At 37.4% G+C, this 19,263-nt stretch overlaps 4 protein-coding genes and 1 long non-coding RNA gene across 5 annotated transcripts; 3 read left to right on the top strand and 2 right to left on the bottom strand.

The window, feature by feature from the left end:
• Nucleotides 1-1,353: 1,353 nt before the first annotated feature.
• Nucleotides 1,354-5,456, top strand: LOC145204934 (uncharacterized). The gene is made up of 8 exons (XM_080077549.1): nt 1,354-1,482; nt 1,714-1,797; nt 2,204-2,365; nt 2,903-3,157; nt 3,845-4,003; nt 4,408-4,497; nt 4,759-4,854; nt 5,079-5,456. Exons 1-8 carry the CDS (start codon nt 1,416-1,418, stop codon nt 5,117-5,119), a joined length of 954 nt encoding a protein of 317 aa, XP_079933675.1. The 5' UTR covers nt 1,354-1,415; the 3' UTR covers nt 5,120-5,456.
• Nucleotides 5,457-5,845: 389 nt separating this feature from the next.
• LOC145203798 (uncharacterized) lies at nt 5,846-9,461 on the top strand. The gene is made up of 6 exons (XM_080076108.1): nt 5,846-6,132; nt 6,434-6,608; nt 6,906-6,979; nt 7,076-7,178; nt 7,338-7,526; nt 8,819-9,461. Exons 1-6 carry the CDS (start codon nt 6,020-6,022, stop codon nt 8,921-8,923), a joined length of 759 nt encoding a protein of 252 aa, XP_079932234.1. The 5' UTR covers nt 5,846-6,019; the 3' UTR covers nt 8,924-9,461.
• Nucleotides 9,462-9,472: 11 nt separating this feature from the next.
• On the bottom strand, nt 9,473-12,865 carry LOC145203795 (hydroxysteroid 11-beta-dehydrogenase 1-like protein A). The gene is made up of 8 exons (XM_080076106.1): nt 12,435-12,865; nt 12,308-12,365; nt 11,678-12,243; nt 11,463-11,593; nt 11,074-11,185; nt 10,456-10,641; nt 10,164-10,304; nt 9,473-9,777 (listed from the first exon to the last, which is right to left on the bottom strand). The coding sequence occupies exons 3-8, from the start codon at nt 11,781-11,783 to the stop codon at nt 9,566-9,568; spliced, it is 888 nt and encodes a 295-aa protein (XP_079932232.1). The 5' UTR covers nt 11,784-12,243; nt 12,308-12,365; nt 12,435-12,865; the 3' UTR covers nt 9,473-9,565.
• A 964-nt stretch (nt 12,866-13,829) lies between these two features.
• Nucleotides 13,830-14,894, top strand: LOC145203800 (uncharacterized). The gene is made up of 3 exons (XR_013853397.1): nt 13,830-14,257; nt 14,466-14,513; nt 14,589-14,894. It is a non-coding gene; the product is annotated as an uncharacterized LOC145203800 (long non-coding RNA).
• A 1,136-nt stretch (nt 14,895-16,030) lies between these two features.
• Nucleotides 16,031-18,885, bottom strand: LOC145205068 (uncharacterized). Its single transcript, XM_080077711.1, has one exon. The coding sequence runs from the start codon at nt 18,879-18,881 to the stop codon at nt 17,064-17,066; it is 1,818 nt and encodes a 605-aa protein (XP_079933837.1). The 5' UTR covers nt 18,882-18,885; the 3' UTR covers nt 16,031-17,063.
• Nucleotides 18,886-19,263: the final 378 nt, after the last annotated feature.

Raw genomic sequence — 19,263 nt, forward strand, 5'->3', positions numbered from 1 at the left:
GTTGTGAATTGGGATGCAGTGGGGAGGTCATTAATATAAAGGGAAAACAGAAGAGGAGCCAAGGAGGAACCTTGAGGACAACCGCACGTAACGTATTGAAATTGTGATGTTACATGTGATATGCGTGTGCATTGCCTGCGGTTACGTAAGTAGCTACATAGTAATTGTAAGGGGCCTCCCCGTATTCCATACAGGTGCTCCAACTTCCACAACAAAACCTTGTGATCGACGGTGTCAAACGCTTTTGATAAGTCCAGGAAATAGCTATTGATTAATACAAGACGTTGATTAATTATGTTTGGTGATAACCTGGAATTAGTTGCGTATAGTTTTTGAAAATGTATCACGAAAAAGCTTATCTATGTTATTGGCCAATACTTGTGGGTTATTTCATACCACTTCTCCAAATTTTGTACTAAAGAAATATATTTCAAGCCAATATGCTTGTTGTGGATGCTTTCTTTATCCTCATTGGACTGGTCCACGAGACTTATTTAAACCATTGCTGTAATAGGAAGCCAACGCATGTCTTTTTGTTCAGCTTTTTCCTTTCAATGTTGATGAAAACATGAATTTAAGCGGGGTATAGAAAACAAGAAAGTATACAGAAAAGGAAAAAAAACTCTTAAACCGGTTGCGTTTTGTTGCAACGGTGATAAAACCAGTAATGAGGCAAATGCAGAGCATATCAAAACTGACAAACCTTGCATTATAACGCTGCCCGATACATCAGTGTAATGCTGCAGGGCCCAATTTCCGTTTCGTACCAATCGGCTGTTGATCACAACAAAGCTGTTGTTCCTAGAAACCATGAATTATTACTGCAAAACAACCGTACACAATAGCGTGAAAACAATTAGATCCAACTAACAATAGACCATAACAATCCTTCGTGTTCGCGAAACGGATGACAGCATTACACCTTATGTATTGAAAATGCACAAATGCTGAACACGTGTACATTGGATACCGCCTCCTACAACGATTGAATATTCTATTCTCAAGGGTACTATAGTCAGTCGCAAAGAGATATCCAAGTGTGCTTGTTTGTGCCGGGTGTTATGAGTATTCATGACGAACATTGTTAGGAGCTGTGCTATCACATTGAAGTTGCAAAAAAGTTTTTTTAACTATTGTTTGCGAGTTTATCGTGAAAAATTTATTAGTGTGGTCTGATCTTACGTTTAGAAACACTGTTCCAAGGCAAAGTTTAAAAGCGACTAAAAAGCTGCAATAGTGACACCTAGTGGTATGCTTACCGACTATCTGACTTAATTAGCGCTTGTTTTGTATTGATATGGGAAACATAACTGGTTAAATATTACATAACACGTATTGTCAACTTCAAGATTAAATACGAACCATATGAGGTTTATCTTCAAACATTTGCAATAGGTTGTATAAGAAGTTCAAAAATGTTCACAAACTTCGCACTGGGTTTTCTTTTCTTTGCTGGGATCCTACAGTACAAGCAAGCAAATGGTGAGTGCTCGAAATATTCAAATGGCTGTTTTGAACACTTGCACGTTTTAATTTCGCAATCAAATACGATGTAAAGTTTAAACCTCGCAGCACGTTTGTGACACGCAGTTTGGTTATCATTTTTAAGCCCTGTGTCTCGACCAGAAAGAGAATGTTTATTTAACATCAAATAGATTGTTGTTGAAACTAAATGCTCTGATGGTAAGTTTTTAACTATTAATTTTGTTGCAGGATGCAGTAATTGGTGTTTTGCAACTGGAAAATGTTATCCTCCACAGCCTGGTGATTGCACAGATTGTCTTAAGAATTACTGTGGTATGTGTTAATGAGATTTTATAACTTATGAAATTAATAACTTATCTTTCAAGTTAATTTTCATTTAGTCGCCAGTTTTAAACAAGGCAAAAAGACAAAAATATTATTCTCACAAATTTTGTAAGTAGTAAGACAAAAACATTATAAAATCAAACAATACACGACAAATTACAATCTATTGCTACAAAAAAACTTTATAATGAAGCCCAGCACTCTTCAAAGGGTACATAAAATATTTAAGGGAACTGCAACGGAGAAGCTACATCAAAACATTCATATTAAAACACAGATATTAGATATAACTTAACAAACTTGAATCGAGCTAAAATGTTACTTGACAAAAAGTACTATTTCTTGTCATGTATCCTTGGGGGCTATCTTTAACGAATATTTTTGTCCTAAACAGGCATGGATTTCTACACGCCATTTCAAAGCAACTTCGCAAGTCAGTGCATATTTAGAGCAATGAAACGGCCATCACAATGTAAGGCAGTGTGTGGTGGTGTAGCCACCAACAAGCTGAAAAAAAGGCGAAATAAATGCAACAACTGTATCCGTCCTTGCATTGGTAAGTCTTGTCCCTTTAAAAACTTTTTACAGCAGAATTTTTTTACTTTATGGTGACGAAACTAAGTTTTTTTGCAAACCACAGTTGATGTAAGTTTAATATAAGTTTGCACAATTAAATGTCAGGATGCGTTTACGCGTTTATCACTACACATATCGCCGCTTGTTGTTTGATGTTGCACAAATGTTTTGAGCAAAGAGCGTTGGGTTGGCTTGTTAAGTTTTTTTTCGCACTTTAATATAACGTCTAAAGCTAACGCAGCCTCTTTCTACAAATGCATAATAAAGGCTTTAAATCGAATCAAGACCGTCTTCCGCCAGTATTAGCATTATCGTTCAGCAGAACAACGGTTTAAAAATCTCGCCTGGTGGGACTGTTCCCTGGCAAATGGGCCTGCCGCTCTACCAACTGAGCTATGTCGTCTAAGTTCGAAGCCTGTTAAAAGCCAGCCTCTTATACAGAGTCGCAAATTCGAAAAATAATTAAATAAACGCCCTTCGTAGCTTTAAAGAAAAAAAAATGACTTTTTTATTGCAGAAGAGGCTCTTGAAAATCCGGACAACTACTGTCCTTCACTATATCCACCGGTTCCACCTGTACAACAAACTCAGATTCCGGGTTCACTGCCAAACCTCATTAGCCAGATGATGGAGGGTCAAGATTCACACACCAATGATACAACAGCACCAGTTCCATGCGAAGTTTGCTATGGGAACGACAGCTGCCCAACCATCCAAGAGTTGTTATCTTACCCTCAGTTTTGTCTGGAGTACGTTGCTCTGAAATGCAAAGGTAACCTGTCGTACTTTTTAATTGTATACATCAGTGGTTCTCGACTCGTTTCAGGCCATGTACCGCCATTCCTATTAAATAAATATCGTGGACCAGTCCATTGTTAAATATGGATAACAAAAGCATCCATGGATACAGCTACCATGTCGCCTTGAAATATATTCTTTAAAGAATGAACTCAATACAGAATTTAATCTAATAAAGAAATAACAAATTACAACAAATGGACAATAACTCGCATTAGCTTTTATTGTACTTACTATTCAATAAATTATATGCAACTAGGCTATTTTCAATTTAACACTAAGTATAGTTAACGGCCTATGGACCACCCAAAAAGTCGTCAAGGACCACCAATGATCCATGGACTACCAAAAAAGAGAACCACAAGTCCAAATATTCTGTTTTTGTTGTTATTTGATGACACTTTGACAATAATTTTGACTGAAATGTATTTATAAAGTCCTGATGCTTTAAACTTACAAACTTGTATTGTGGTCGGAAATTGTTAGGTTTGGGTTTGACTTGTGAACGCTAAATGGACATGTTTAAAGTTATCTATTACATTGCAAAATCTTCCAAACACAAGATTTTTGATCTCGTTTTCAAGGCTTTACCATGGTATAAGACTTTATTATCTTTTTAGTCGCAATAATAGTTCGCTTTACCAGTAAATATTTTTGACAGCTTTCAAACAGCACATCACTGGAGGAACCCATGCTAACATTAGCACCGCTCAGACTTGGGAATGCATCATAAACGCTTGGAACGATTCCTGCTCGGAATGTCCATACATCAATCCAGATCGCTTTATAAACTGTCAAGCTTGTCTTGAAACGTGCACAGGTACTTTCATTGTATTAGTAAACTTTACAAAACGGTAATATCTAGTAACACCAGACTGACATTTAGCTACTTTTGGATAAGAGGCGCAAAGAGCACCTTTACCCATTTAAACCGATATATCTCTAAAAATGCTGACGGTTAGGGCTATTTGGTTTGTGTCAAGATATTATCATTAAAAATTCTGTTAAACTAACTTAAAAACTTCCTAACCTCACCCCTCTCTGACGGATACAAAATCTGTCAAAATTTAGCTAACTGTGGGTCGGCCGTGTGTTATGGTGTTAGTAGGTCTCCCTTCTAACTGACAATATAAAGATATCTTAGTTGGTTACGTAAGACACGCAGTTAACAATATCAGTTTTGTTTTTGGCAATGCTATCTGTACAACATTTTTTATTATGCAGCTGCTTTGGATTGTGCTGTTGGGTGTGTTCTCAATCGTGGCATGTACCCGATGGTAATACCATGCGACAAATGTGCAGCGTTATGCAGAGGTTTGTTGTGCGTTATATGTTAAATCTCAATGACCAAGTGTATAAACTGTGTAACAAATATTTTAGTGAAAATATGTTGACACCAATGATGTACAGTAAAAACGAGGCCAGATTTGATAAAATTCGCATTCATCAAATTTGCAGCAATTTATTGAGGATTTTGTTACATTTTACTTTTAATCGGTTTGCCTCAAATTTTACTTGATTCTTGATTCAAATACTGTTTTGAAGTAAATCGTCTCACGTGATTTTTATATTTAGAATTAGGTACAACACCCCAGGAAGAAGTGGACTGCATGAATCAAAATTGCCCGGATTGCATTGAATGTGACGAATGCTATCTGGCTTGTGAAGCCGGTAAGTTTTCGCTTATGTGTGATAAATAAATCAGACAAACAATAGGATGCTTACGTTTAAACCGGCCCTTTTACAGTCTCTATGCTAAATTTCCGCCCAATACGTGTTCATTTATCCCGTGTTGACGACCTTTTGTCTGGGGTCTAGAATTTTACATTTCATCTGTAAAATGCGTTTGGTAACATGTCTGGCCTAACGCTGACAGCGTTAATTTTGTGTTTCAGATGGCTATGCAGAAAATCTCTGCAAATGTATATGGTATTGAGGACAAGTGAGATCAGCGCTCTTTCAGGGAACTTTACAATTACAATCTCAAAAATTCGATAATTCTCATCAGTCTGTTGAATATAATATAATTGTGTTTGGATTTTTTCATTAGATTTGTATCTTTTGTCTTGGGAGTTGACAACTGGTTCAAATGTGATTTGTCTGTTATCAGCTTTGGTGTTTGTTAAATGTTAGCTACGTCCATTGAAAGAAAACTGTTTCAAGTTATATTTTGTGCTTATCGACAAATTTGTGCACTTGCCTTGTGTTGTGTCATTTTGAAACCTGTTCTATGTAAATACTTGCTATTTGTATGCAGAACATAAAAACTCTAAAATGAAAACACAGCAATGAGTCCATTTTAGCGCAGAATAGTCCCGTGTCTTTTATTCAGTCGTCGAAGATAAATGTTTATGATATTTTGGCAAGATTTTTAACGTTTATCGTTTTAACAGGCTAACGTGTAAAGACTAACATCTAAACATTGAACACATTTTAAACGTTTTAAGAACAGCTTATAGCTTTTCAAGCTGTTTTAAATTGCATTTTGTTTAATATTTAGAATGCGTTTACGAAATTAGTTTGCGTCACACAGCTTGTTACGGCAAACATTGCAATTTTGTGAGGATGACGCAACAAAATCAATTCCCCGCGCCAAAGAAAACCTTTCCGCTTTGCTGGGTCTGTAACAATGCAAATTGCTAGTTATGAAAATCGCACCCACGACAGTATCATAACTGCGGGCCAATTTTATTTGGGTCTGCACGCAAGAAGAGGGTCAAAAGGTTCAAGCAAAATGTAAAGGAGCTGGACAACTTATCAGCTATAGTTCGCATTGTCATTAGCTGACTTATAGAACAGTAAGACTTGCTTTGAACATGTAGTAATATTTGGAGATATGCAAGATAGCACGCAGTGGTATTGGATAGGATTTGGTGTACTTCTAGTAGGTGGTTTCGTGGTTGCTGCTTTCTTTTTTGTACGAGCAATGTGCCTTTGTCGAGGAAACGAGTAAGTACAATCTGCCTCAAAAAGATTAAGTGCTAAACTACACCAAACAATTACTTTTCTTTTAAATTCCATGAATAAAGACTAGGTATAATTGCATACGTTTCAAAACCTTGATATTAATGGTGAAATTTAAACAAGATTTTAAAATTTGTGTGATAACTTCTTGTACTTTCTAAACAGTATAGTCTTCATGTGACAAAAAATTAATACATTCAAAATTCAAAGGTACTTTACTAGTAATGTCATTGTTTAATATGACGGTAATTTTTTAGTTTTAAACTATAAGACCTTTGTTGTTAAGGATTCTAAGAAATAGAAGAATTAAAGACGTGACCATTTCGCTAACAGTGAGATCCAAGGAAGATCTGGAGTCACAAATATCTACTGTGCTTACCACTCCATCGTTTAAACCAGAATTTATGTCCACACCAAATATACAAACGTCAACCACACATACAGACTTTTTTGCAACTAGGGTTAGTTTTTTTTTGCTTTTCATGTATGTTTGTTGTACAATTGGAGGAATAACAAACGTCAGCCTTCAACAACATGCGTGAATAACCAATAACAAAGTTATATGTACTGAACTCAATAAAGATAGGCTAATCTCAAAAACATAACTTATTCATTAAGTGTAGGCCCTGAGGTATTTTTTTAAAATCTACAAAGCATGCAATAATCCGTGTAACCAATTGTTTGACTGATTTCCTTCTACAGTAGCTTTATTCAACCTAAAAACGTGCCCAATTTAAAGGAGGGTTTGTAAATTACAGGAGACCGCTGATTATTTCAATTTTTCGAGCAAAGTTCACCACGGGAGAATCTCACGCACTCACAGTTTAAGCAGGTAAAAAAGGACAGAAACATTATGGCTCATGTCCTTTTATCACAAACAAAATGGAAAAAATAAAATTTTCTAAAATTGTTCTTCACATTGGTTTAGGCTGGACGATTCGCATTTGAGAAGCGTGTCTAGAATGTTATGGCAGAAGCTCACCGTTTCAACAAAGGAAGAAACAATTACAAAAACTACTTATAGAAGATCGGTGAGTAAAACCGCAACGTTTAAAATAATCAAAGTAGCAGAGTGAGTGGGTCAATTTAGGAATAATTTGAGTCGATCAGTAAAAATGGGTCCACATGAAATATTTGCAACCACTGACGCCGTTAATACATTTACATTTTTGAACTAAACACGTTGACAGAAAAGCACATTAACACGCCGTGACCACCGAGTTTACACCAGCAACCCTGGCAAGTTTTTCCCCAATCACGTTCACAGGCGGGCAAATGTCAATAGACTTGCGTGGAACAACAACTCGATGAAAGTTCAACTTTTTGCCAAGCTGGTATCGGGATATTTCACCGTTGACAGCATGGGCAGATTATGCAAGGTAAGAGAATACCATTGTGCTGATCTGACCTGCAGTCTGTTGATTTTTAACGCTTGACGAATGCCGTATAGAAACAGTTTACAATTAAAGGCTTCTAGTATTATTCCGATTTTACTAGCATAGCCGGAATACATTGCTTTGGTTTTCATTTGCGTTCGTTTCTTCTTGTTATGGTTATCTATTTAAGTCAAAGATTTGTTTTAACCAGGGAGTCGAACCGGAACTGAACCCGCGAACGCGAACCGGTTTGAGCGGTTAATTTCATTAAACCCGAACCGAACCCGAACCGCTAATTACGATTTTCTAAAAACCCGAACCGGAGTTGAACCCTATATTTTGTTTGGCGTTGGACCCGAACCGGAACTGAACCAGTAAAAAATGCAGTCTGTTTTATATTTTGCGATTTTTTTTTCAAAATAGCGCACTTAAGAATACGCGAGATAACACTTATAGGGCGTGTCAAAAATAACAGTGCACGGTCAAAAATCTTGTGGGGTTTGATAAGGCCAGGAAGATGATAGATAGAATTAAATTAAAACGAATGAAAATTTGAACCGGTTTAAAAACCGCAAACCGGTTCGGACCGGATAATTTGCCCAAACCGGAACAAAACCCGAACCCGAAAATACACATTTTTAAAAGCCTGAACCGAACCCGAACCTTTAAAAACAAAACGAAGTGAACCCGAACCGAACCTGAACCCGTATGACAAGCGGTTCGACTCCCTGGTTTTAACTAGAGATGTACCGAATATTCGGTTTGCCGAATTTATTCGGCCGAATCGGCCACTTTTGCAAAGATTCGGTTTCGGCCGAATAATTTGTTGCGATTCGGCCGAAACCGAATCTTTTACGACCGCATATTTAAAGCGTTAAACGTGTCTTTTCTGCTTAGTACCAACGAAAATCGCGCCAATCATTATCTTTTTTTACACATTATCGTTTTTACCACTGCAGACAAGTAATCAGTAATTCATTGTCGGGTTGGCAATCATGCTTGAGGCAATTTTAAACCCCACAGAACTAAAATAGGGACTAAACACAACCATTCTGCACTAATTGCCTGGTAGATAAACATATATTTTCATGTCAAACGCATAGCGTACGACTTCGCGTGACGTCATAAATGATTCGTTTGATTCGGCCGAATTTATTCGGCCAAACCACCGAATATTCGGTTTCGGCCGAATCGAAATTTTGCCGATTCGGTACATCACTAGTTTTAACTAATAGAAAAACTGAATTGACCAAAACAAAAAATCATTTTTTTGTACTTGGTACTTATTTTTACAGGTTAACGACTGGAAACACGTGAGCGACAAAGATCTGCGTTATAGAGAAAAGGCGATATTCGCACTTGCCTGTAACAACGAGATCGAGGTTAGCGACGATTCATAAAAATCAAAAGTATCAACAACGGGAATCACCTGGGTGCCCGCAACGCCTGACGTTTTTCACAAGGTTACGTTTAGGCGTTGACGAGTGTAACTAGTTGTTTGTTTTGTTGTCACCCGCAATCAAATCAGTGATAGATTATAATTTCTTGTTTGTGTTGACTCTTAATGACAAGTTGTTTTTGAACATCAATTTTGTATTTTTACAGCATGTTGCAACACTTAACATTTATGAATACAAACTTACTCTTGCATGTAGTATACTATAGACCACAGCGATAAAGGATAACCTTTAGTTCTTTTTATGAAACCGTTTTCCACTCCATACATTTTTGTCCCTGTTTTCATCGTTTTGTATCAGCACTTTTTTCACCTTTGTTTCGTGATATTTTCATGACATTACATTACTTTATTGTTTCGTATCTAGACTATCATAGTACTGGCGAAATATGCCCAATGCATACTTTGAACGTTCATATAGGTTATGATGATTTGAATTTGACGAACAATGCGGCAACTTTGTACTACGGACTAATTTTGTTTTAAAACAAAAAAAGATGTAAAATTAGTTTATTTCGACTACTAGGTATTAGAAATCACGTGCACGTGTGCTGTGACATGATTAGAAAGGGCCTAGTTTTATAACTTAATCGTCAGGCATGTTAGAGTGCTCTCGTATAACCCGATCAAAAAATTCCGGAATAATCTCCTTCATAACAGCAATGAGTGAAACTTTGCTGGGAAAGTAAATGTCTCGTTCGCGCATCATTGCACCCCTCACCAACTCTTCAGCACACTCGACTTGAGATGACGGCTTTTCTTTTACATATTTTTGCAGTTTCATTGCCGATTCCGTATCTGTGAAAGATGCGATAGGGCTAGTGGAATAAGTTTTACAATAAGTTTTGTTTTACAATAAGTTTTCGATTTCGTGGCACCATTCAAGTAATTTGAAATGTTTGCTAAGCTTTAACTTGTCTTTTTTCAGTTATGTACAACAATTTGGCTTAGAGCCTTAGACTGACTTAAATTAATGTTAATTTTTAATCCATATGATAACATCTGAGAGTCCAAATTTGAGAGTCCATGGTCTTTTCAAAACAAGATATTTGACTCGATAACCCATGGTTTTTAAGGTGTCCTTGTTGTTTCACGAAATCGTTCAAGGATAATTATGTGATGAAATGACAATGAAAACAAATTTGACTTGACAAAAATAATGAAAAAATTGATCAAATAATTACCAATAAATCCAAGATGGCAGATTGATACGGACACTTCATTAGTTTCGTTAAAAGCCAACTCTTGGCGCAAACTTTTGAAAAATCCGTTCAAAGCGAACTTGCTGGTGCAGTACGGTATGATCAGAGGGCTACCAATTTGTCCTAGAACAATCAACACGTAAGTGTATCACTGCACACAATTGTATCCCTATTTCTCGTTTCAGAACGCTTAAAATTTATCTATTTAATATTAGTTTATTGGTTTTAAATTTAAGTCTTGTTGAATACAATTATGTGTATAAAAAATGTCAACCTGCTAAAGATGACACAACTACGATTCTTCCCTTGTTTTTAATTATCGTGTCCATGGCAACCGTTGCCAGGTGAGCGTGGGTCAAGGTGTTGATCATTAAAACTCGTTCAACTTCGGCCACGTTGTAACGGTATCCTCCGTAATGTGCGGCGTTAATATGATTCAGTACTAAAATGTCGATTCCACCTCAAAATCAAAAAATAATTTCGATAACCGCAAACAAAAAAGTCAATTTAAAAATATAACAAAAAACAATCAAGAGCCTCATTTAGACGATAAAACTGAAACCAAATAACCTATTAATGTCCAGAAATCCGCCCCAAATTATCTCAGTACTTACGTTGATTTACATATTTTTTAAAGACACCTTCTTTGAAAAGCTTATGAGAGCTGTATTTACCATTGTTCTAGTAATAACCCATTTTAAAAATTTTAAACTGCTTATGTTTGGACAAGGCCAATTTTCCTGAAACGAGGTTTAGCTCACGCTAGGTCAACCATTAACGTGACTGGTACCCGGAAACGATCACACCACATGATATTGTGAATACTTGGCGGGGTGTGATGATTGCAGCTGCACATGGCACAAGTCTAATGTACGTTGTATACATTTCTAACCAAATTTTTGCATTGCAGTATCGATCACTTTGGATGCATTCTTGTAACCGCCCATAGACACAGCAACATAATATGATTCCGGCGACCCAAGTTCTTTGCATTTCTTTACAACCTAAAAAAAGCTTGGTTGGAGAAATTAAATCGCTTAGCCTGAAATAGGCGCCAAAATTCTCGTGTGATTACACCCGTAAAGGTCCAACTAGAAAATACCGAACAGGCGTTTCGTCCACCAGGTTGCATATTTAACAAATTTGTCGTTCAACTGGTCCAACTAGTCAAAAAGCAATATAACAGGCTCATGTTTATACCTAACCAGTCACGGCGTTGGCAACGTCATCAAAACAGCATGACGGGTAATTTTTACGAAAGGACGATTTTCTTTAACTTACTTTCTGCAACTTGCTTTCCGTTCGTGCTGTAACCAAAACCTTGGCTCCCATGCTGGCAAATTTGTAAGCAATCTGTTCACCAATACCAGTACTGCTTCCAGTAACAACCACTCTTAGGCCAGCAACTTCAGCTACGAAGAAATTGATATGTCTGATGTTAATTAAAACCACTCAAATTATAATTTAATTAGTTGTGTAACAAGATATGCAATTACCTGGGTCGTATTGAGGCTTCGTTCTCAAGAAAACGAAATACACAACCATTGCTACTGTTGCCACAAACGCAGCCTTAGTTTTAAATCCAGCCATGTTTGTTATCATCAAATCCTGTTCATAACAGAAACGCTTTCTAACAGCTAGAAGCTAAAGGCATTTGAGGTTTAAACTGTATGAGCATCTGGCAACATGCGTCTGGCCTGCACACAGACAGTCACAACCTGTAACTTGGCCCTCAGTTCAGTAAACTGCTTTGGAAAATCAGCACATGCAATTCGACTGGACTGTCAGAACTCAGAACAAGACAAACAGTGACTCAATTGTCTCAGCGTTGTTTGTTCACACGAAAACCCGCTATTAGCTCAATATGAGCATCTCTCATCGAACAGAACAGTATAAGCCTAAATTGTAAAGATTGTGAAAAAATGTAAGGCACGTTAGTGTAACGCTTTCCTTTGCGTGTTCCCCTTTTTCTCACGCAAGCGTCACACAATGTGGCTTAAGTAAAACGCGGACATCAAGTGAACGACAATTCGTTTTAATTGTTTGGTCAAATCCGGTTTTTCTGCGAATGAAAACGAAAACGTATCAAGCAAAAATCGCACTCGAAACACAACAAGTAAACATACCGACTGTTTGGCCACAGGGGTTTTGGTATTAAATGTTGTTTTAAAGGCCGAACGAATCCTGCACAAACAACCAAACGTTTACAGGTTTAGAACAAAATTTCACATTACAGTACAAAGCCAAACTTACCAGCAAAATGATTCACAAACGCAGCTTTATCAAACTCAGCAATTTATTTATACTTTCTAGCTGCTAAATAAAGGTATCAGAGTTTAGATTGATGGCTTCAATTCAAATTATGCCTGTCAGCAGTTCACAAACGTACACCACGAGGCAAGTTACAAATGATTGTAACATACACAGTACACAGGCAATTGACGTCACGCATTGGAACATTAATTGTCACGCATTGGAACACTAACTGTTGCGTCACAGGACAATTGTTATACGTTTGCTGGACAAAGTTTTATTCACAGCAGTTGACAAAAACGACGTAGTCACGTAACACGTTAGCGATGAGACAGAAAAAAGTGCGCGCGTTTTTCTAATGGGGCAGTTAATTAAAAAAAGTATTAAATGGCCACACGATGTCGCCACGCAACAGTTATAGTTAGGGCTACTGTTGTCTGATAAAATCGAACGTTTGAAAGAAAAATTTAAGAAATTAATCATATTGCTGATACAATGTCACAATACTATTGTGTGCCAATTTGCCTGGAAAGTAAAGGTGGCCATAAATTTCCACTTAACAGTCAACTGCATGAGAAAATGAAGGTGACTATCAAGCGTTGTGACCCTTAAACTGAAAAGTTGTGGAAACCGATAATTTATTTATTCTATCAGATGAAAGAAATACATGGCCAGCACGAGAAGTTGTTGATCAATCAATGATCGCCAAATTTAAACAGCAGTTTCCTGCTACCAGAGTTATTTTAGATGCCACAAAAATTAAAAAAACCAACCAATGTTAAAGCTCAAAATTCCACATTTTCAACATGTAAAAATACCATAAGGATTCTGGTTGGAATTTTACCAAAAGGGCTAGTGACTTTTCTAAGTAATTTTCATGGAGGATGTACAAGTGAGATGCTAGTGATAGAAGATTCTGTACTATACTAAAATGTCTCAGAGTTTTCTTAACCCGTATACAGCATTATGGCAGATAGAGGAATCAGAGTGCAATATTTGTTTACATCCTTAGATATATTTGTTAACATCCCTAACAATGCTAAAAGGAAAAAGCCATGAAAATATTTCAGTAGTAACTAAAGGATAGGCATACTGCATCAGAAAGGATCAATGTTAAGAGAGTCATAGGACTCTTAATATAAAATAATATATAGCTAAAATATACAATATATTAAAGCAATCCATGCCTCATTATGCTGCATCTGTCAAATAAACTTATTTTTGTTTGTTTTATGGGGACAAATGTTAGGTTTATGGGGACAAATGTTAGGCAATGTATTGTTAGAGATAAGTGTTACATTTTTTGTGTATGTCAGTTAGGGTATGGCAGTTCTGTCCAGCACAATGTGTGTGTGTTTTCCAAAAAGTACATGATAATGTATTCTTGTGTTATCAACTAAACATTTAGTATATAATTACTTAAACCTAATTTTTCTGCACAAATACATCTTTAAATGTATACACCATAAAGTAGCAGTACTGCTTATTAGCAATGCCCAAATGTCCTTGAATCTGAAAACTTAAAAATCTTCGAATTCATACACCACAAAGTAGCAGTACTGCTTATTAGCAATGCCCATTTGTCCCTGAATCTGAAAGTAGTATTTATGATTTTTTTAATTGAAGGCTGTCACTCACAAATTCAGATATGGGAAGTTAGCACCTTCGGTTATAATTGCAATCTTTCCCTAGATGGACATTTAATCTTAACCAAACCAGTTTTCTCTTGCTTTGCATCTGGTGTTGCAGCAAAGTATGGCTGTTGGTTGTCAATAAACAGACCTGCCGCACTCATGTGGATATTTTTTGTTTTGCTGAACAAAGTAAGTGCCCTTTTTTCATACATTTTGCCATGACATATTGCTCCTGTGGACAGTACAAACTTAGAGTTACATAGTTTTGCATATTTCTTCTTTCAGTTGCCAAAATAATATCCCTAAATTTTGGTGCTGTTATGCGAAACTTTCATTGGTTAACATTCCTTGCACTTACTTTGTTCAGTTGTGTTTCATTCAATTTTTTAATTTGTAGAAAACAAGGTTTACAAGTCACCACTATACAGTACATGTAATAAATAAAGTGAGTGATTACTTTTCAATTGTGTTGCAGGGTGGTGAAACGTTTAAAACTGATCTGTATAACTTTTCTTAACAGATAGCTCTTCTGTGATGTGAAATTTGGAAACCATAAGAGCTGTGGCTGCTAGATGTTTGCATGTAGCAACAGGTCCTCTTCCTGCTGCACACTCACATTCTGAATTTACAATTTCTCCACTGTTTTCAAGTTTTATTTTGACATTATATGAAACATTTTTTTCAGTGAAGCATGTACAATGCCACTTAAATAAAACTCAAACAAACATTTCAGACTAGGCGTCCTTTCACAATAGCCTTCACATCACTGTTGGAAATTTTGTCACATGTGGACTTGAAATGAAAATAAACTTTCACTTGTTCCTCAGTTGTGTGTGGTATTTGATCCTAGCTGATTATTTGAGTAAACTCTACTTTGTGCTACTGTAACTCAGAGCTGCTACCTACATTCTCCATCAAGCTCGCAGCACAAGTGAAGTTGTCATTCCTATCATGAGCCTGAAGTCTGTGTACAAGTAGTTATGCAGAGAAAAAACAAGAAGCTATTGCAAAAAAACATAGAAATACAACGCATCTTAAAATTAAATCCTCCTTCTTGCCAGTTGTTTTGGGACATCTTTTATTTAACTCAGATTTCCATTTAGAATAATCCATTTTTAGTTGATTTAAGTTGGCAAATAACAATGTTTAGTGGTAAAAATATGACGGAGTAGAGTTGTGTTGACGGAGTAATGCGAAATTTAGGCCTTTCAATTTGTGCCGTTATGACAACTATAACTGTTGCGTGGCGACACCATGCGGAATTTTCGACCCCTTAACTGCCCCATTGGAAGTCAACCTTTGGTCCAGCTAGTGTCACGCTTGACTGAAGTTTAGATTTGCTTTTTCCTTCACCACCTGTTCCGAGAATTGTTAAAAACTATACTAAGTAGGTTTAATGCTTTTTGCTATGTTTAATGCTTTTTGCTTTGTTATTGAACATGTAATATTACAAATAGCTGTTACAGAGTATAGCCTATTACAGAGTTAAGTCTCTTGTATGGAATGAAGGTGTTCAGTTCGCATTTGCCAATCTTGCATGGTATGAGAAAAGCTAGATTAGGCCTAAACCCTGTACGTGAAAGTAATAAAACCTCGAAAAAGGGATAATGAATACAACAAAACATCGGTTTTTAGCATGTATGCACTCCAGTTGTATCTGTTTTTACAAAATATTCCTATGATTTGGAGTATTTTATCTGCTAATGCAGGGGTGTGCAACCTTTGTTACTGTGGGGCCAAATACAATTGCTAAAATTAGATCGCGGGCCGTACCTGTGAATAACACAAGGTGATTTGACTTTTTTGCATACCAAATATGCTTAACTGTGTAGGGGCTTTATGGTCCTGATGACGTCGTACTTATTACTACGGAAGTATCTTTCGCTGTAGATGTTTATACTTTAAGTCCCTGGCTATCTGAGCTACTGCTTGTCTGGGCTTAGTCCAACAAGGAAGACGGCGTTTTAACCTTGATGTTAGTTTATTGCGTTAAGAGAGTTATACGTTCTGACCATGAGAGTTACAACACATGTGAATATATAGTGACAAAGGTGACGATGACGCAACTGTACAATTGTGCTTAAGGTGCTAAACAGCGACAACTGGCATTTAAGATCGAGTACTGAAAAGGTGACGATGACGAAATACAACGTTCATGCAATCACAGTAACTCGTATGATAATATACGCGCTTATGTATAACTTCAATACACGATACTCCACACAGGCCACCCCGCCGAAAAGTGTTTTTCCGATTTATGTCGATTTTGACATGTGTGATTCTTTGCCTTCTGCTTCTTGGTTCGTTCCAGTCGCGAGTGTCTTTTCGTTTTGATTGTTTGTTGTTCATTCTTGATGACCAGTTGTTGAACGTTGTTGATTTTGATTCGATCGTGATTCGGTGTTGTGGAGATGACATCAAATCTTTGATTTGTCCAAATGTCGTTCGATTGAGATAGGTCGACGTTCTTATGATAAAGATGACGATAAACAGTAATGTGACGTGACGTAGAATTACGTTGAGCTGCGTGGCGAGTTTGACGATGTGGTAGCCAATGACATTGATGTTGTTAGATATCCTGCATAGTCAATCTCCGATCGACTTTGCATGACATCTGTCAACATCGTCGTAGTTTTGATGATGATCGTCACAGTGTTAGTCGGCCTCGTGAACAACCTGGTAAGAATGTTTTGATTCATCGTGATGAAGAACACGGATGTTGGCGATGGAGTCTCGTTAGTTTGTTGAACTTCTTCTAGCAGATGGTTCGTTTGTGTGATCATGGGGAAGACTGAGTTGGAGAGTCGAGTATTGATTCAAAGCAATTTATCATGCATCAACTTTCAACGTTCATTTCACATGCGGCAAAATAACTTAATTTTAATTTGATCGTATGTTAATAATGAAACATTGTTTTACAAACATGCAACAAGTTAGTATATGTCAACACTGCAAACATCACAAGTAAATAGTGGAAACTCGGTGACGAATTTGGTTACTCGACGTTCCGTTGGAGATCATGGAGTTCGAAATTGTTTCCAACGTTTTCACCGACGTCCCCTATTACATTGTCATGTTTGTGTAACAGTTTGGTTTGAACTAAACCAAACACCCAAAATCCATAATGTTTCAGAGCTATGCCAGTTAACACTATTCCCCAAAAGCATGCTAAGAACAGTGCTATGGTTACCAGAAAGTTTATAAATGGCGATGTTATAGAGCTAATAACATGCAAAAACACGTTCTTTGTTGCTGCGTCAATCTTGTCCGTGATGTATCCTACGTCCGCTTCTTCTGATGGGTCAAGGTTAGATTGCATGTATTGTGACAGCTGTTCGTTGTGTAATCGAACTTCTGTCAGTGTCATTAGCATGCTGTTCATATCCTCGATTCCGCTGCTCGATTTCGGGAATTCATCCATGAAGGATTGATAGTCCGTTGTCCGATGGCTGAAGTGGATTGGCGATAGAGTTGGGACGATTTCGTGGACGTTCGAGTCCACGTGCGTCAATGTGTAGTTGTCGAATACAACGAATTCTTCTTCAATTCGGAATGACAGTACTCGTCCCGGTTGATAAGTTTCAAGAAATTTGACGTTTTGATAAACAAAACCATCGCGGTATAGTTGACCGACTATTCTTGTTCCGGTTGAGTCGATGTATTCGATTAGTGGCCTTGTAGCGAAAAGGTCACCATGGCGAAGGCTATGAAGAATTGTTCCATTGATTTCTTCGCAGGTGATTTCGGTCATTAGGTCGGATGTTGTGATTGCTGCTCGATGTCCTCCAAGTACTTGGCTAATGATTTCACCAGGATATTGACGGGACAGCAGTGAGTAGACCGTTGATAGTAGAGACTGAATTTGGCACTCTACATAGTGTATGTCGTTCGTCATGTTTGTGATGCTGGTTATCAAAGCATCGGTAGCTTCGTTCAGGATTAGACCTTGAACTCCGTCTTTCTGCGAACGTTGCATAATGTCCAGCCGATTCCTCTTTGTGTTGATAGTACAGTTTTTAGGTACAACGATAATTCCTCCGGCACAAAAAGCGTGCGGGGAGTAGCAAGATGCAACCTCCTTGGGACATTCAAAAGTGTGGTGAATGCTGAGGCCAAGATCGGGTATTTCGAGGCGTCGAGGTTGATTCACGGAATCGCCGTGATGCTGGATCATCTCGTGGGTGCCTATGGGATATGTAATGGCACAGTCGACGTTTTTAGGAACTGACCAAACGAAAGTACGAGTTCCTACACTGCAAAAACCTTGATGGACGTTGCAGCTTGACATAATCCCCAAAGCGCTACGAAGCTTTTTGTTGATGGGATCATAATAAATAGTCGACTTGGTCAGTATAGCGTTGTTGACTGACCCCACGTTGCTAGTTGGCCATTTGTATTCTATTTTTATTTGATTGTTAGTAGAATACAATGTATCGCTTTTTTGCAACAATCTGCCGATAATTGGTGTAGATAAAGTACGTTTCCATTCTTCACAAGTGCCAGGAGTAGGAGCGGGAGCGGAAATTGTATTTTTTGTGTGGAACTTTCCACCGAAGAAATAGTAATGCGACTCGTAGCTAGTGGTGTATATTTGACACATGGCAACATTTATTTTAATTTCCCCTTTGGACGGGTTGAACACGTCTACAGTACATTTGTCTTCTAAAGGGTGTTTGTAGTTCTTCTTACAAGGCATGGGTTTGGGAATGAAATATTCCCCTTTGGAAAGTGTGTCGTGGCATAGCTTGAACTTGTGTGTTGAGCTGTGCGTAGTTGTGATGGAAAGAAATAGGATTAAACTGAAATAAATCATGATGTTTAATCTCTAAATCTGAGTGGTCGTCTGACAACTCGACCGGTTCGGGTTTTGATGATTGGTGCAGGAGGAGTAGGTGCAGCGGTTGATGATTCTGGTGTTCGATCAACCTCGATATCGTGTGCTGCGGCTGTTTCGCTTCCTTCAGATTTGCCTTCAAAAATATCTGGACAAATTAAAGGATTATTTCGAGATAGGACAAAGTTCGTTTTTGAAATGAATTTTGAACTTGTACCTTTTCGATTACCATACACAACCTTTGACTTGTATGTAATGGGATCTCTAAAGACAGTTTTTAGTTGCGTTGTTGGATAACGACTTTTAGTTGTTAAACATACCTCAGGATCTAAACCATTCGGTTTATAAATTGGTCTTTTAC

This window comes from Phallusia mammillata, chromosome 8 (assembly GCF_965637545.1).
Source record: "Phallusia mammillata chromosome 8, kaPhaMamm4.hap1.1, whole genome shotgun sequence".
In the NCBI taxonomy this organism is placed as follows: domain Eukaryota; kingdom Metazoa; phylum Chordata; class Ascidiacea; order Phlebobranchia; family Ascidiidae; genus Phallusia; species Phallusia mammillata.

Bases quoted from the DNA above. Each gene is read 5' to 3' on its own strand.
- LOC145204934 (XM_080077549.1), top strand. From the start codon at position 1,416: ATGTTCACAAACTTCGCACTGGGTTTTCTTTTCTTTGCTGGGATCCTA. The intron at 3,158-3,844 runs GTAACCTGTCGT...TATTTTTGACAG, and splicing joins CGTTGCTCTGAAATGCAAAG to CTTTCAAACAGCACATCACT. The intron at 4,498-4,758 runs GTTTGTTGTGCG...TTTTATATTTAG, and splicing joins ATGTGCAGCGTTATGCAGAG to AATTAGGTACAACACCCCAG.
- LOC145203798 (XM_080076108.1), top strand. From the start codon at position 6,020: ATGCAAGATAGCACGCAGTGGTATTGGATAGGATTTGGTGTACTTCTA. The intron at 6,980-7,075 runs GTAAAAAAGGAC...ACATTGGTTTAG, and splicing joins CGCACTCACAGTTTAAGCAG to GCTGGACGATTCGCATTTGA. The intron at 7,527-8,818 runs GTAAGAGAATAC...TTATTTTTACAG, and splicing joins GCATGGGCAGATTATGCAAG to GTTAACGACTGGAAACACGT.
- LOC145203795 (XM_080076106.1), bottom strand. From the start codon at position 11,783: ATGATAACAAACATGGCTGGATTTAAAACTAAGGCTGCGTTTGTGGCA. The intron at 11,186-11,462 runs GTAAGTTAAAGA...AGCTTTTTTTAG, and splicing joins CGGAAAGCAAGTTGCAGAAA to GTTGTAAAGAAATGCAAAGA. The intron at 9,778-10,163 runs GTAATTATTTGA...CATCTTTCACAG, and splicing joins CTGCCATCTTGGATTTATTG to ATACGGAATCGGCAATGAAA.
- LOC145205068 (XM_080077711.1), bottom strand. From the start codon at position 18,881: ATGATTTATTTCAGTTTAATCCTATTTCTTTCCATCACAACTACGCAC.